Genomic DNA, 18,188 nt, shown 5'->3' with positions numbered 1-18,188 from the left:
GTGTCTTGACTTCAAGTTATTCTGAAGAACCTGTTAAAAATTTAAAACACATTTGAACCCTGTGACCTTGAAAGTCAAACATGTACATTAAGTATACCTTTTGTTTATTGAGAAGATGACTTTAAAAGATTTATGCACTATGGACCAGATGGACCATGAAAGTTATCAAGGTCATTCACATCAACAGGCATGTATGCTTTAGTTATTCAGAAGAAGTCGTTTAAAGATTTCAACATATTTTACACCTTTGACCTTGAACATTAGTGAAAGTCATTTGTGTTTTTAAACACACTTGGTAGCCCTGCATGCCAACATCCTTCTTGCCAAATATCATCACCATGGACCTTTTGGTTATACAGAAGAAGTCGTTTAAAGGTTTTCAAGATAATTGACTCCTGTGACCTTGAATATGAGTGAAAGTCATTTGTTTGAACAATTTAGTAATCCTTCATGCCAACATCCTTCTGGCCAAATATAATCCCCCTGGTCCTTTTGGTTATACAGAAAAGTCTTTAAAGGTTTTCAAGACAATTGACCCCTGTGACCTTGAACATTTATCAAGGTCATTCATATGAACACACTTTGTAGCCCTTCATCATAGCATGTTACTGGCCAAATAGCATTATCCTAGGCCTCTTAGTTATTCAGAAGAAGTTGTTTAAAGATTTTTTAAGACAATTGACCACTGTGACCTTGAATATGGATGAAAGTCATTCATTTGAACAAACTTGGTAGCTCTTAATCCCTACATCCTTCTGACTAAATATCATTACCCTGGACATTTCGGTTTTACAGAAGAAGTTGTTTAAAGGTTTTAAACATATTTGACCATTGTGACCTTGAATATTTGTCAAGGTCATTTATTTGAACAAACTTGGTAGCCCTTTATCCAAGCATGTTACTGGCCAAATTTAAGCACCATAGGCCTCTTGGTTATTCAGAAGAAGTTGTTTAAATGTTTTAAACATATTTGACCCCTGTGACCTTGAAAATGGAAAAAGATAATCTATTTGAACAAACTTGGTAGCCCTTCATTCCAGCATGTTACTGTCCAAATTTAAGCACCCTAGGCATCTCGGTTATTCAGAAGAACTTTTTAAAAGGTTTTTAACATATTTGACCCCTGTGACCTTGAATATAAATCAAGGTCATTTATTTGAACAAACTTGGTAGCCCTTCATCCCAGCATGCTTCTGGCCAAATATCATCACCCTAGGCCTTTTGGTTACTGAGAAGAAGTCGTTTGAAGATTTTACGAAATTTGACCCCAGTGACCTTGAAAGTGGGTCAAGGTCATTCATTTGAACAAACTTGGTAGCCCTTCATCCCAGCATGCTACATGCCTAATATCGCTACCCTAGGCCTTTTGGTTATTGAGAGGAAGACGTTTGAAGATTTTAACATATTTGACCCCTGTGACCTTAGAAAGTGGGTCAAGTTCATTCATTTGAACAAACTTGGTAGCCCTTCACCCAAGCATGCTACTGGCCAAATATCATCTCCCTGGGCAGTTTGGTTATCGAGAAGAAGATGTTTAAAGTTTTTAACATATTTGACCCTTGTGACCTTGAAAATGGGTGAAGGTCAATAATGTTAAAAACTTTGAAGCCCTTCATCCCAGTTTGCTTCTGGCCAAATATCGGCACCCTAGGCTTTTCGGTTATTAAGAAGAAGTTGTTTAAAGTAAAATATTGACGCCGGACGCCGCACCACGGCATAAGCTCACTTGGCCCTGTGGGCCAGGTGAGCTAAAAATGGTTTTATCTTCCATTTCTAATTGTGACCTTGTCTTTCAGATTTTACATTCCTGACAAACTACTTTTCAGTAAATGTTTAAATAGTTACACTTTTAATGCTGTTTCCAAAATATATAACACAAGAAAGAACAAATACTTGAAATTTACAAGTGTTACAGAATATATGCATGCATACCAGTTAGCTGGTGTATTGTCAGGTGTGTATTCTATACCCACACAGGTTATGGTGGTGTAGTGACCTGACTGCAACACATACACAAATAATGAGGAGTGCTGAGGGGAATATTAGCTATTGGAATGTTAATGCTGTGATGAGCAGTCAATAATTAGCGTTGAATTTCATACCAACATTTGCCCATCATATTAACATTACATTTGTGGGAGTTACACACATTACTACTGCACTAACACTTCACACCAGAAATCAACACAATGTTATAGGTGGATTCAGGCAAGGTGATCTAGATGCAAACACAGGTGCGACTTGTGAAAGATAAGCAAAAACACTTGTCACAGATGTAACTATACATGCAGAGAGGGACTGAGTAATAAACAGAATGGAGCGGGGACTTTAAAAGAGGACTGTAACAGAGAGAGGAACAATGAAATAGGGAGAGTGCTGTAGGGCAGACAGATAATAGACAAATGTTGCAGAAAAATCTCAACCCTCGGGTAATATTGTTGGATGTCAAACCATCGACTTCCTCGAGGGTTGAGATTTCCCTTTCATAACCATAGAGGATGACTCTTTTCCTCCCATACTTTCCTACATGTGAAAACTGTGAGATAAGAGTTCCCTGTGACAGGGGAGGTTACGTGAAGGAGTGAGGACTAATATGTGACAGAGAGGGGACTACATGTTTGTGACCAGTCTGATAGAGAGGGGATTACATGTTTGTGACCAGTCTGATAGAGAGGAGACTACACTTCCACTATCGTTACCTGCTGGCTCAGGGACCAGATGTATCAACTCCGTGATAACTGGCAACACCTTTTTTTCACCTTCAACCTTTGCGGTCAATGTTATTCGTTCCACAAAAAAGGGGTCAGCATCTATTTTGTTTGTAAAAAGCATGCAACATTACAACAGAACTTCACTACTTGTGTAACTAGCAGGCTGCACAGACACAAAACATGGTTTTCCTGAACATTAGCTTAGGCATAAAGGCACATATAAGTGAATAACAAATCTACACATATGTCCGATTACAGCAATAAGGTAACCATAGGTTACTTTTCCTTTTTTTGGAAATAAAGAATTTCTTAATGCAAATATGACAGTTCATGCTAATCCTACAACATTCACAAGTCATGCTGGTAATACACAGAGGAAGAATGTACAAAACATAATTAAGATACATACCACTACAGACTTCACAACACTGTCCAGGAACCTTCATGGTCTGAGCACATCCAAGGTCTGGACATGTCCTTTCCTGACACGTCACTGTTCCTTCCTGTGATTTGGGAGACAAAGAACAGCTAAAATGGAGCTACTGGCCCATCATACAGATTCTGGAGCTACTGGCCCATCATACAGATTCTGTAGCTTTATTTTATTGTTTAGATGTGATGTGGAAATCAGCATGTAAACTAAGTGAAATACAATACTTGTCATGTCATCAAGGGATAAGAATTTGAAAATTTGGTAAATGTTCCCTTTGGGGCCCCGCCCTAGCCCCTGGGGATGGGGCAGGAATCCCAATCTTACAAAGTAATACTCTCATTCACCAAAGAGGCTTCTGAGTTTGAGTAATTTTCTGCTGAAAATGGATAAAATATACCCAAAAGTATTATTTCCATACATAAACTATAGTAAACTTTCCATACATAAACTATAGTAAACTTTACCCCCTCCCCAAGGGAGAACAGATAGCTTGGGGTCCTGAAATTTACAATTTAGGTAAAGCCTCTGATGATCTTTCTTTCCATCCAGAGAAAATGACTGTAGTACCTGAGTCTGGAGAAGAAGATTTTTGAAATATTGGTTAATTTTTACTTTTGGGGCTCCGCCCTGGCCCCAGGGGTTGGGGTAGGAATCCCAATTTTTCAATTTTGTAGCCTCATCTACCAAGGATGATTCTGACCAAGTTTGAAAACAATCCATCCACCGGTTCTTGAGAAGAAGTTGAAAATGTAAAAAGTTTACGCACGACGGACACCGCCTGATGGAAAGCGATTAGAATAGGTCACTTGAGCAAAGTTCAGGTAACCTTACTAGAACTGTAAGCCAAAGGCTAACTAATACCCCCACTCGTGTATAAACCAGAACTGTACGCTAAAGGCTTACTTATGCAAATCAATATAGTCTCCCACCAGTAATGAGTTATGGTAATCACTATTTTATTAAAACAAAAAAATAAAAAAGAATTTCCCCCAAAGGGCAATACCTCAATAAAAAAGGGTTGAAACCTCAAATTAAATGCCAGTGCACAACAACATAAGATACCGATCATTCATACAAAGTTTCAATGAAATCCTCCTGTTCGTTAAGGAGGAGTTACATGGACGAGTATTTCGCACAAAGGGGCATAACTCCATCAAAAAGGGTTGAAACCTCAAATTAAATGCCAGTGCACAACTACATAAGATACCGATCATTCATACAAAGTTTCAATGAAATCCACCTGTTAGTTAAGGAGGAATTTTCCGGACAAGTTACTGCCGACGACAGACAGACAGACAGACAGGGTGATTCCAGTATACCCTCTCTAACTTCGTTATAAAAATAAAAAGGGTTCTAGGTTCCATTTACATCACAGCGGCAGTTTTTATACCAATCAGGTTTGAAGGATAGTAAGTTATGATAGAGATGTTGCTCACCATGGAGGAGACTGCACACAGGGGGCAGTTGGTATGAGGGTCAAGGAGTTGGAGGCCGGAAAGGGGAGATGAGGTGGGAGAAAGAGAGAGGAAGAGAAGATGAGAGGGGAGACAGGATGATTGGCAGGAGAGATGGTCCAGGGTCGGGGGTCGAAGATCAAGATGAGGTGAGGTGGGAGAAAGAGAGAGGGAGAGGAGGTGAGAGAGTATACAGAATAAGGGGAAGGAGAGAGGGTCAGGGGTCGAGGGTCAAGATGAGGTGAGGTGGGAGAAGGAGAGGGAGAGGAGGTTAGAGGGGATACAGGATGAGTGGAAGAAGAGAGGGTCAGGGGTCGAGGGTCAAGATGAGGTGAGGTGGGAGAAAGAGAGAGGGAGAGGAGGGGAGACGGGATGAGGGGAAGGAGAGAGGGTCAGCTTACATCACAGCGACAATTCCTACAGGTATCCGGTTGGAAGGACATAGTGTTTGGGTAGAGTTGTCCCTCAAACAGACAGTCATCACAGACGGGACAGCAGGTGTCGGGACGAGGGTGTTCACACCTGATGTCACACACAGGGTCCTGACACGAAACACGACCTAAGCGACAGGTACAGGTACGACAGCCATCCTCCGGGTGTTTGAATGCTGTGCCTTCCTCGTATCGCTCACCCAGGAAGGTACACACTACAGGGTAAATAATATTAACTCGTGAACTCTATAAACAAGGTAAAAAACATATCTTCATAATATTTCTTTCTTTGTTCATTTTAGTTTTTTAAAAAACCCAGACATTTTATTGTGTTTTGTAAATCATAAATATATATTTTTATTTATCTTTTAATGATTATACTATATTTGTATCATTTACCAAGCCTATCTGTTGTTAAAAAGATAAGAACATCCCAATATTGAATGGTTCCCCAACCAAAGGCAGCTTGAGGATATTCTGAGATTGTATTTGGAACATTGTGTGGTCATTGGCCCTAACCTTGTTGACTGAACCAACAGACCAGACAACCAATAGGAGTCTAGCATATCAAAATATCACCTCAAAACAGATTCTATTTTTCAACTGAGATCACCATGAAAGGAGTAAACAGGTACAGGCAAAACAATTATCAATTTACAGAAGGGGGGAACCTGTAAATTAAAGGGAGGTAACTCACCTGGGACTGTTGGTGAGATATCCCTACAGATAGGGCAACAATCTCCTTGGATCTGTACAGGGTTGGTACATGTCAGTGGTGGACACACCAGGTTCTGGCAGTTCACATTCCCATTCTACCAAAACAGACACACATGTACAGGTTAACCTTTTATAATCACATTAATTCTTCAACAAATTTGAGAAAATTCCATTCACAAACATATTCAAAAGAACATTTAAACAGTGAAACATACAGATACTTCATTGAAAAGCTAGTTAACAAATACACATAATATAGAAAAATGTATCAAATAGTAATATCCCTATGTATGTCCATACAGTAAATTAACCTTGATAAAATGTCTCTCCCTTACCAATCTACTGTAAAACCTTAATATAATGTCCCATGTTTACCACTTTATACTAAATTTTACCACTTTATACTAAAACATAATGCCCTTCATGTATCACCTGCTGGACAAATGGTGGCAGAATAACAAGGTTTTACTGACTGACTGATGGTGGCAGTATAACAAGGTTTTACTGTATAATGGTGGCATTATAACAAGGTTTTACTGCCATACAAATAGTGGCAGTATAACAAGGTTTTACTGACTGACTAATGGTGGCAGTATAACAAGGTTTTACTGACTGACAAATGGTGGCAGAATAACAAGGTTTTACTGACTGACTAATGGTGCCAGACAAATGGTGGCAGTAAAACAAGGTTTTACTGACAAATAGTGGCAGAATAACAAGTTTTACTGACAAATGGTGGCATTATAACAAGGTTTTACTGACAAATAGTGGCAGTATAACAAGGTTTTACTGACTAATGGTGGCAGTAAAACCTGGTTTTACTGCCAAATGGTGACAGAATAACAAGGTTTTACTGACAAATGGTGGCAGTATAACAAGGTTTTACTGACAAATGGTGGCTATATAGAAAAATAGAAACAATTATAGTATTCATCTTAAAGGTAATAAGATTCCCTGCAAGATAAGAATTACTATACAGATTATGTACGATTCCTTGTATGATAAGATTTATTACACAAAGCAGCTGCCATCAAACACTACTATACGCTATCTTAGGTTTTGTTGTAAAAGGGCGACGGCTGCGACAATGGTTACTATAAGATACTGATAATAAATCTATTTTACAGCCATTACCTATTCTCAACAGGTATATAGTAAAACTTCTAAAACAGACATCAAACAAAATATTCTTTATTATTGATTTGTATGTTATACTTCACATACTTGACAATAGCACAGTGACTACAAGACAGACATACAGACAAACAAACAACATAAAACAGCCAACAGGATTCCTTCTATTAAAGCTGAGGCACAGAGGAAATGTTTGGCGTTACGTAGAAGTTTTACTGAGAACTATAAACATACTTATAACAGTCTGCTTAGTAAGACAATGTACGAGTGCTGGGGATGAACACTGCAACTGAAATCTATCAATCATCGCACCACATAAACTTTTAAAATTTGAAATGAAGTCAGAATTCATTAGAACATTCTAGTGTAGCAGACTGTTAGAAAAGTTCCAAATCTACAGCATCCAGCACCATTTAACACTATAATACTAGGTCTAGAAGTTCTATAAGTATGTTTACAGTGTTGAGTTCCACAACACACACTGTACCACAACAGGAGTCTGAAATACAAGGGATCACCAGTCATTGGTTAAAATAGTTACACAGCTGTTTGGAATGAAGTAATAGGTCTATGTCTTACGTTATTTTTAAGAACACACCAAATTAGTTTGTAGTTTTTCAGATTTGAATTTGTTAATGAAACAATTTTTGGAGACATTTTCATCCATCAAATCATTGTGCTTCTCGATAACCTCGGTAACCATCAACCAATGAACAGACATTGTGATTAAGCCCGTTTGCAAATGACACTTCCTAAATATGAGTAGCACATACTGCACTAACTTAAAACCTGCATGTGTAAAGGATGGGAGATACTGGTATTTATGGACACATTAACAAACTTATATTGTCGAAATTTCTGTATTTTTTACAAGTTTTCTCTTTACTTTTCTAAATTTCAAAACTTTGATATGATATTCCTGATTCAATGCAATGTGGCATTTTATACTTTATATCAAATCTAAAATTTCTTTTCCAAATTTCAAATTAAGAATTATTTTTCATATTACTTCAGTATATGTATGGTATTGTACTGTGATCCCAAACAACTGAGCAAAACACTACATATTTCTATAATTAATCTGGCAGCCAAACTTAATTTAGAGTTGTCTTCCTTCCTTGTATCTTAAGTGCATTAATAAATATCACATGACCTTCACCAAGTATAACTTTTGTGTATTTCCAGTTAAACAATTTGAAGTACCAAGGTAAGAATAAAGATAAATATTTGTTCTGTCCTGACTAGCTGTGTTTGGTGATAAATAAAATGTATGGTGTTTGATTCACTATGTTTTGTGATGGATAAGGAAGGGAGACAACTGTGTCAGTACTACAGGATGGTGAGGTATAGCCTCAGTACTGGCAATCCTACCCAGGCTGGGTTGTGAAAGTCCCACGAGTCTATCACAGGCACACAAGGTGTGGTCGGCTAAAACAAAATCACATCAGTCTCAAAGTTTTCCACAACTACAGTGTAATTGTTTGGAGTAATTGTAATTTTCAAGATTTTCTTCTATTAAGTCAAAGTATCATTCTAACAAGTCATAATTAATTAATGTATTTCAAATAGTAACAATGGTTTTTTGCTGCTGTACACCTTACAATAAAAGTCTTAATCAGCAATATAGACATTGATCATCGGTGGATCCAAGGACACCAAATACAAAGGAGAATATACATGACTCATTTACCTGACAGACTACTTACCACACACACGCACTGTTTACAGTCGCTGGACACAAAGTTCATGCTGTTGGTACGGATGCTGCCATCGTAGTAACAGTTGGTACAGGAAGGACAACAGTCAGTGACGTCTGCAGGATGGGTACAGGAATCTACACACTGGACGGACTGACACTCCACTGTACCCTTCTGTGGACATAATTAAACAGTCTCGTAATTAAAACCATCATCACCCAGTAAACAAACTGACACTTAGTATAACCTCCTTCGGACACAAACTCACAATCTTTTTAAATTCAAATTTTAATAAATAAAATGTCATCTTATAAGGAAATGGCTGTGATTGTTACACTTTCATTTTCATGAATTGATAATACTAATGAAGCTAAAATCATGATTGAATCCATGTCCCTGCAGTGTTTGACCTTAACCTTGAAACCTTCGAAGGTCACATATCATTTTAAGAAGATACAGTAAATGTTACTTATACCCCCTAGAGACTTTAAAATTGCATATTTTGAGTTGTTCTTACAGATGAGATCATTAGATATTAGAATTTAGGTATAGTTCAGAAAACTCTCTGGTTGAAACTACCAAATATAAGGGTCCAAAATTGAGGGTCTACCTCCTAAATAGGGAGAGTTGGTAAGTATGGATATGACACACAGTCTAGTATCTTCAAAACTTCTTCACTCTTAAAACAATTGAGCACTGATATAGACTAGGTATAAAACAACATCTTTTTTATTTTTTATAAAATCTTTCATATCATGGAGAGCACAAAGTGTTGCCATTCATTAAAAGGATGTTTCTGGCAAGAACTCTATCATCAAATGAAAAGTTAAAATTGTCTATTCAAAAATTTTCAACAGTTATTAAGGATATTTATTCTTTACTGGTGTGAATGAACAACTGAAGTTGATACACATCAAACATAACTATGAACACTTGTCGGTAACTTTATTGGAATAACCAATGCTTTAAACAACATAAACAATCTGGTATTACAGTGTTTTACTGATGAATATATCCCAAGTGGAAATATCTGCCGTTGACATTTGTATCTAATGTTTATCAGTATCATATTTACCATCCATCAACATGCACTTGCTTGGTTTCAAGCCTATCCATTCTTTTTAAACTAACCCATACTCATTTTTCGTATTGATTCCAAATGCATGATATTTGATACAATTTCAAATCCAGATCTTTTACTCAAATTCAATTCAAGATATTTATTTTTTTCAATTTCAAATCAAGATATTTATTTTATTCAATTTAAGATATATTATTTAAGATATATTATTCAAGATATTTCATTCAAGATATTTTCTTCAATTTCAGTTCAAGATATTNAGATATTTTCTTCAATTTCAATTCAAGATATTTTCTTCAATTTCAATTCAAGATATTTTCTTCAATTTCAATTCAAGATATTTTCTTCAATTTCAATTCAAGATATTTTCTTCAATTTCAATTCAAGATATTTTCTTCAATTTCAATTCAAGATATTTTCTTCAATTTCAATTCAAGATATCCATTGTTTCCAAAACAAAAGCATTAGACAACATGCATAGTCCTATAAATCTTCTCCCCTTCCAGTTACAGCATGTGGTAAAAGTACATATAGATATTTAACACAGGGTTAGTATGGACAAGTGAATAATTTTTGGAATAGAGAGTCAAACTGTTAAATTAACTTCGGTTTAGATATTTTATTGATTAATGGATCAAACAACAGGAATAGCCTATGTTAGTATTTTCTCATTTAGATTAAAATATCTTATATATGTAAATAAAGATACTGCCTATAGGGGTCAGGATTGAGCTTTTAATCCTACGGTTAATGGTGCTAATGGGGCCATAGAGCAGCTATATTATCGGTGATGAATACTTAAATTTGGTTGAATACATTTAGATGTTGATAAATATAACTAAATTTGATGACTTATATAATTACATAAGTTACCCATTGTTGGTACAAGGTTAATTGTACAAATCACTTAATTTCTTCACCCTGCTTCACTAAGCTTTTTACGGCAAGACAAGACAAGATTTTATTCTTTTAAACCACTATTTACATGTGATATTAAGAAAATATACAATGGGTACATTCAAGATAGAGTATGTGCTGTTTTAACCAGGAGAACAGACACTCTCTATTACTATATTTGTATATTTTAACTAGTAAAACTTTGTTATTTGTTGCTGGAATTTTAAACAGTTTGGTTGCCTGGTACAATAATTAGGAATATACAATTTTCTTTCATTTGAAAAATTTGGACAATTAAACACATAATGAAATTCATCTCCAACTTCAGTATTACACAAATGGCATATTCTATTTCTTCTCTCTATATTTAACCATCTTCATCTTTCTATTGAAAGTCTGGCATTGCCAGTTCTAAATTTACAGAACATAATGGCATTTTTTGTAGACAGGATATTTAGATAATTTTCTTATTTTAGTTCATCTTTAAATAATTTATAATTTATTCCTTTGCTGGATTCATTTTTGTCAGAATCCCAATTTTGCAAAAATTGGTAAAATAAAATTCGTTCAACAGTTTAACCACAAAATATTTGGAAATGTTTGTGATATCCATGTATTGGATAATCCACACTCATCAAGTATACTTTTCACATATCTCATCCAGGGGATGTAATAACCTGTTTCCCCCTCTTCTTCTGCAATTTTGTGAAATAGTAATTTATACAAAATACTGGATATTTTATTATAATCTGCTTCTACAAGGTTTGCCCAGAAAGTGATGTTCTCACTTTTATATTTATTGATAGGGGATATCTCCCCAATTCGCCATACACTATAAAATTTAGCATAGACTTATTTACATGAAGTATGAATTTACAAAAATTTAAGATGTAAACGCTCGATCATATTTAAATTACTGAAACCCCATATTTCGCAACCATACAATAAAATTGGTTTTATAATTTTGTCAAATAAGTCTAATTGACAATATATTGACAAGTTATGAAGTCTACACTTCCTCAATACTGCAAACATAGCTTCTGTTGCTTGAGACACCAGGTATTTTTTGTTACAGGCATATCCACCTGATCTACTTAACATAAAACCAAGATATTTCAATTCCTTTACAATCTCGATTTCATCATTATTATAAGTAAACCTTAGATTTCTATTTAAACGACCTTTTGAAAAGATCATTATTTTTGTCCTCAATACATTTACTTTTAGTTTCCACATTTCGCAATATAGCTGAAAACTATCTAATTGTTTTTGTAAATCCGCTGGTGTTTCAGCAAACAGAACTGTATCATCTGCATATAATAAAATAGCCAAGTACAGATATATAGACAACTCATTTTGCAGAGTATCATTTACAGATTCTAAACCTTTAATACCTTGACCTTGTAAAAATTGTTCAAGGTCATTTAAGTAGAGAGAGAACAAAATCGGCGATAAGTTTTCGCCTTGTCTAACTCCAATATTACATGGGAAATATTCAGATTTACAATTATTCAAAGCTATTCTGGATTTAATACCATCATAAAGATCAAAAATTACTTTAAACAATTTTCCGGTAATATTACAGTTTACTTATTTTTGCCATAATCCTGTATGCCAAACCGAGTCAAAGGCTTTTTGAAAGTCAATAAATGCACAATACATTTTCTTTTTACTTATTTTCAATAATTCAAATAGAACATGTGTTATAAAGTTATTGTCAATTGTAGAATATCCTTTACGAAAATCAGACTGATTTTGCAGAGGAGGTCAACTTGATCAGAGAATCTTCCCAACCTGTTATTCAAAATTGACATGAAAAGTTTCCCCATACAGCTCAATAAAGTAATTGGCGATAATTTGCAGGATCAAGTTGATCACCTTTGTTTTTATATATGGGCATAATATTCCCTTCCAGCCATATTGTGGTAATTATTCCCGTATTAAACATGACATTAAATAATTGTACATATAGGTAGCATAAATTCACATGTAGAGGAAATGTACTTGTTTACAATCAAGTCATTTCCTGATGATTTATTATTTTTCAAACCTTTGATACATTTCTTAATTTCTTATATTGGTTGTTTTATAATGGAATCATCTTGATTGATGTTCAACAATAATTCATCCAAACTATATCCCAAATCACAGTGAAGTTCTTTAAAATAATCAAACAATGCAGTTATATCTATGTTTGTACTTTCTCTTTTCTTATTTGACGAGTTTTAAATTTTCCAATATGCTTTTGATGGTCACCTATTATTTCGACATGAAGTGTTTTAGAAAGCACTGTGTCCCTCATCACACACATATGCACACTTAACATTGGTTCAATTATTGCAAGAGCTAATGTGCATATCTTAATATGCTATTACAGAGAAAATAAAATATTTCAAATGGAATATAAACAAAATGTATTTCTGTTTTACTTTATTTATAATGAAAGAATGTTAGTTACTCTAACTATATTAAAGTGTTTATAGAATATAATATATTTTCCATTTATCAGCAGGTACCACTTATTATGGGTAGGTTATTACACAGAAATTTTAATTTACTCCATACTGGAATTAAAATCTTGAATAAAAAATGAAACTAATATATCATAACAGAAGTTAAATATTGACTCAGATACACAACACAAAGGAATTTTCTCACCATGTACAGTTGTAATGGTTATAAAAACATCCTAATTAGACAAGTACCACACCAGGGAGGCTACCTTTACAGTCTCACCTGAGCTTTCCCAGGTGGTCATTGTCTATGGCTTTCCCTTTCACACCTATGTTATTGTCTACCCATTACCTGTGTGTACAATATACAGTGGCTACTGTCTACCCCATTGTTTTTGTCAGTTACAGGTACACCTCAGGTGTTGTCAGGTTAATTACAGGTGTGGTCAGAGGTATCTGTTCAACCCTTTGATGTGTGTGTGGTCAGCTTGGATGGACAGACCAGGGTCCCCAGATGTTGTGACAGTAGTAAGGAAACAAGCCCTACCTTCCCTTGTGATCCCCCTCCCCTACCTACTCAACTCTGTTAATACAACAAAACCTCTCATTGGTCCATCTCTCTCAACCCTCCCACAACTACTATTGTTTAACATGTCTATAAACAAATGCCTGGCCCATGATTGGATGGCCGTACTAACTCCACCTCTTTTGCCTAAAATCATACTCCCCTACCTGAAAATGAGGTTATATGTCTGAACCTGGATGAAGTTTTGAGTATTACTGACATTCTCTGCTCAGCCAACTTGTGACAGAAAAGTCAACAGATCTGTGAGTATTTGTCATTATTATTTGAATTCCATTTCAGGTTTGACATTTCATAAGATGATGAAATTAATGAAAATCCACTTTATGTATCAAAACATAGTATTCAGCTTCAGCTTAAACATTCTTAGAATATACTTCTAATAATTTAAACATCAATAAAACAATATGGATCAGACCAGAAAATATCTATGTATTTTTAATACTAAAATTTGAGTTAAGCAAGTAATGACTGTCCACATTTAGGATGATTAAGATATAAATGTCATAATTCATCATATTTGATCTGTGATCCAAGTAAAATGTACCAATTTATTTGAGATAATTTCTATGTAAAATAATACAAAAAACCTATTTATAATTATTACAACATTCACAAGAAGTGAATAGAATTTATCAATTTGTATATCCACAGGTGATATCTTTATTTTCATATCTTTAAAATATTAAGGGTTTGAAATCTGTGCAAGCTGAATCTTTCAATAGATCTATACATTCTAAATTCATAAAAACACATTGGCCAAATAAATTGGGTCAGTACTGCAATGAATGTACATCGACGGAAAGTTGGTACAAAGAGCCTAAACTATGCTTTTAAGAACAGGTCCTTGAATTAACACCTCATATAGATGTATAGATATATAATTACTGTTCATAACACATTGCATATTTATTATCCATACCAAACTGAAGAAGTTCATTCTAGATTTTCAATCATTAATAAGATAAGCATATTTAATTGTTGTTTACCATCCTAAATTGTAACACGTTGATAAACAAAGTTTCCTCACACAAGCATTGGTAATATTTGTTAGAAAATATTAAAACCCTTTATATTAATGTACCATGAAAACGTTCAGTTGATCCCCTCCCTGTTCAAGTGACATACAAGTGTACAGTTATGTTACTTTGTTAGGAAACATCCCTAAGAACAGTGTTGTCTTCTTTTCCCAAAAGTATCACATTTGGTTTTTACAGAATAGAGTTGTCTCTTCCTAGAATATCACATGTTTAGATTAGAATTATGTTATCTCTTTTAAACTATTTCATGTGTATGATCAGAATAAAGTTGTCTCCCTTCCTTAACTATATGTGTATGATGAAAATAGAGTTGCTCCCCCAGAATAGCACTTGTGTATTATCAGAGTTGTCTCCTTTCCCTAGACTATCACTTGTGTATTATCAGTTGTCTCCTTTCCCTAGACTATCACATGTGTATTATCAGAGTTGTCTTTCCCTAGACTATCACTTGTGTATTATCAGTTGTCTCCTTTCCCTAGACTATCACATGTGTATTATCAGAGTTGTCTTTCCCTAGACTATCACTTGTGTATTATCAGTTGTCTCCTTTCCCTAGACATGTGTATTATCAAGGTTGTCTCCTTTCCCTAGACTATCACATGTGTATTATCAGAGTTGTTTCATTTCCCTAGACTATCACATGTGTATTATCAAATTAGGGAGGTCTCCCTTCCCTAGACTATTGCATGTGTATTATCAAATAAGGGTGGTCTCCCTTCCCTAGACTATCACATATGTATGATCAGATTAGGGTTGTCTCCCCTTAACTATATGTGTCTGATGAAAATAGTGCTGTCTCCCTTCCTCAGAATAGCAGATGTGTATGATCAGAACAGAGTTGTCCCCCTCTCTCTAAGCTATCACATGTGTATAATCAGAAATAGTTGTTTCCTTTCTCTAGACTATCACATGTGTATGATCAAATTAGGGTGCTCTCCCCTCCCTAGACTATCACATGTGTATGATCAGATTAGGGGTGTCTCCCTTCCCTAGACTATTGCATGTGTATTATCAAATAAGGGTGGTCTCCCTTCCCTAGACTATCACATATGTATGATCAGATTAGGGTTGTCTCCCCTTAACTATATGTGTCTGATGAAAATAGTGCTGTCTCCCTTCCCCAGAATAGCAGATGTGTATGATCTGAACAGAGTTGTCCCCATCTCTCTAAGCTATCACATGTGTATGATCAGAAATAGTTGTTTCTCTTCTCTAGACTATCACATGTGTATGATCAGATTAGGGTGCTCTCCCCTCCCTAGACTATCACATGTGTATTATCAGAATAGAGCTGTCTCCCTTCCCTACACTATTGCATGTGTATTATCAAATAAGGGTGGTCTCCCTTCCCTAGACTATCACATATGTATGATCAGATTAGGGTTGTCTCCCCTTAACTATATGTGTCTGATGAAAATAGTGCTGTCTCCCTTCCCCAGAATAGCAGATGTGTATGATCAGAACAGAGTTGTCCCCCTCTCTCTAAGCTATCACATGTGTATGATCAGAAATAGTTGTTTCCCTTCTCTAGACTATCACATGTGTATGATCAGATTAGGGTGCTCTCCCCTCCCTAGACTCTCACATGTGTATGATCAGAATAGAGCTGTCTCCCTTCCCTTAACTATATGTGTCTGATGAAAATGGAGCTGTCTCCCTCCTCCAGAATAGCACTTGTGTATTATCAGAATAGTGTTGTTTCCCTTCCCTAAATTATCACATGTGTATGATCAGAATAGAGTTGTCCCCTTCTCTCTAAACTATCACATGTGTATGATCAGAAGAGAGTTGGCCCCTTCTCTCTAAACTATCACATGTGTATGATCAGAATCGAGTTGTCCCCTTCTCTCTAAACTATCACATTTGTATGATCAGAATAGAGTTGTCCCCTTCTCTCTAAACAATCACATGTGTATGATAAGAATAGAGTTGTCCCCTTCTCTCTAAACTATCTCATGTGTATGATCAGAATAGAGTTGTCCCCTGCTCTCTAAACTATCACATGTGTATGATCAGAAGAGAGTTGTCCCCTTCTCTCTAAACTATCACATTTGTATGATCAGAATAGAGTTGTCCCCTTCTCTCTAAACAATCACATGTGTATGAGCAGAATAGAGTTGTCCCCTTCTCTCTAAACTATCTCATGTGTATGATCAGAATAGGGTTGTCCCCTTCTCTCTAAACAATCACATGTGTATGATAAGAATAGAGTTGTCCCCTTCTCTCTAAACTATCTCATGTGTATGATCAGAATAGGGTTGTCCCCTTCTCTCTAAACAATCACATGTGTATGATAAGAATAGAGTTGTCCCCTTCTCTCTAAACTATCACATGTGTATGATCAGAATTCCCTTAACTATTAAGTGTTGATATGTGAGTGTATGATAACTCACATATCAAGGTATAATTAATAGCATAAAAACAATATGTCCAATGATGATACAAATACTTTGATTAGTTATCCATACATACCATTAAATTAAGAAATGTTAATGAAACATAAAAAGGAGCTCAAGACTTGTATAAGTTGTACCAAAATAGTATCATAAACCCTGGGAAAAACAAATGGAATGAATTATATGAATTTGATGATGACATATGTACTTCTATACAGACATAATTTAATGGTAGTTTAATTTAACAAAAACAAAATCACTTAGAAATTATACCTGGAAATAACAGAAGTACCATGGCAATATCTGCAGTATTTTATTATTGAATGAACTGTAGGATATCATCCGAGTCTACCCTGTCCTCATTCATTATATTCAGAACTTCAATCAATATCATCTGTTTCTATAAACGTTTTTTAGGCTAAAATTTGCTAAAAAAAGGTCCAAAATAGGAATAATAAAATGAGCCCAAAGAAGTCAAATAAAATAAAAAAAATGACAAAAAGTGTGTTCTGTAACAACTTTTTTTAAATATAAAATTCTGTAATTTAATTAAATATACATCCCCACCAATGTATATAAACACAAAAAGAAAAAAAAGATTAACATGCAATCCAAAGAATTTTGTAATCCCATATTTGGCATAAATATAAATCAGCAGTAAACATATCATACAAAACTTATATCAATAACTGAAGTTATCAACCTCACAACACATAAGTGAGTCAAGCACCATCCATTAATAATTGGTTTTTTCTCTCCCAATAATTTAATACTAAATCTAAACATGGAAACATTTTTTTTTATCTGAAATTAATTTTATTAAAAAATAGACATGTTTACAAAGCTACAAACTTTTAATAGATCATTTAAACACAAATATTAACATACAAATAATTTGTATATATATATATAAATTTGTGTAGAAACATTTCACAATGAAGATTACTTTTCCTACCTGTACTTGCAATGTGCTGATGTTATTGAGCTATTAGCACTTGCCTGTGCTGGTAGGGAAGGTACTGCTTTCAACTTTCATTTGTATTTGTTTAGAAACATTTCACAACTAAGATTACTTTTTTTACCTGTACTTGCAACGTGCTGATGTTATTCAGCCTGTGCTGGTAGGGAAGGAACTGCTTTCAACTTTTATTTGTATTTATG

General features: G+C 35.0%; 1 protein-coding gene across 1 annotated transcript in view; it reads right to left on the bottom strand.

Annotated features, from left to right (window-relative positions):
* The window catches only part of LOC110462590, a 129,938-nt gene that overhangs the window by 18,319 nt on the left and 93,431 nt on the right, over positions 1-18,188 (bottom strand). Inside the window, exons 39-42 of the mRNA XM_021516601.1 lie at positions 8,587-8,751; positions 5,727-5,841; positions 5,000-5,244; positions 3,121-3,214 (exon numbers count right to left, since the gene is read on the bottom strand). Coding sequence (XP_021372276.1) covers positions 3,121-3,214; positions 5,000-5,244; positions 5,727-5,841; positions 8,587-8,751 — 619 coding nt within the window. The remainder of the gene's footprint in view (positions 1-3,120; positions 3,215-4,999; positions 5,245-5,726; positions 5,842-8,586; positions 8,752-18,188) is intronic.

This window comes from Mizuhopecten yessoensis, unplaced genomic scaffold (assembly GCF_002113885.1).
Source record: "Mizuhopecten yessoensis strain PY_sf001 unplaced genomic scaffold, ASM211388v2 scaffold10809, whole genome shotgun sequence".
Classification (NCBI taxonomy): domain Eukaryota; kingdom Metazoa; phylum Mollusca; class Bivalvia; order Pectinida; family Pectinidae; genus Mizuhopecten; species Mizuhopecten yessoensis.
The sequence above is the reverse complement of the archived record's forward strand: the minus strand, read 5'-3'. Positions and strand labels throughout refer to the sequence as shown.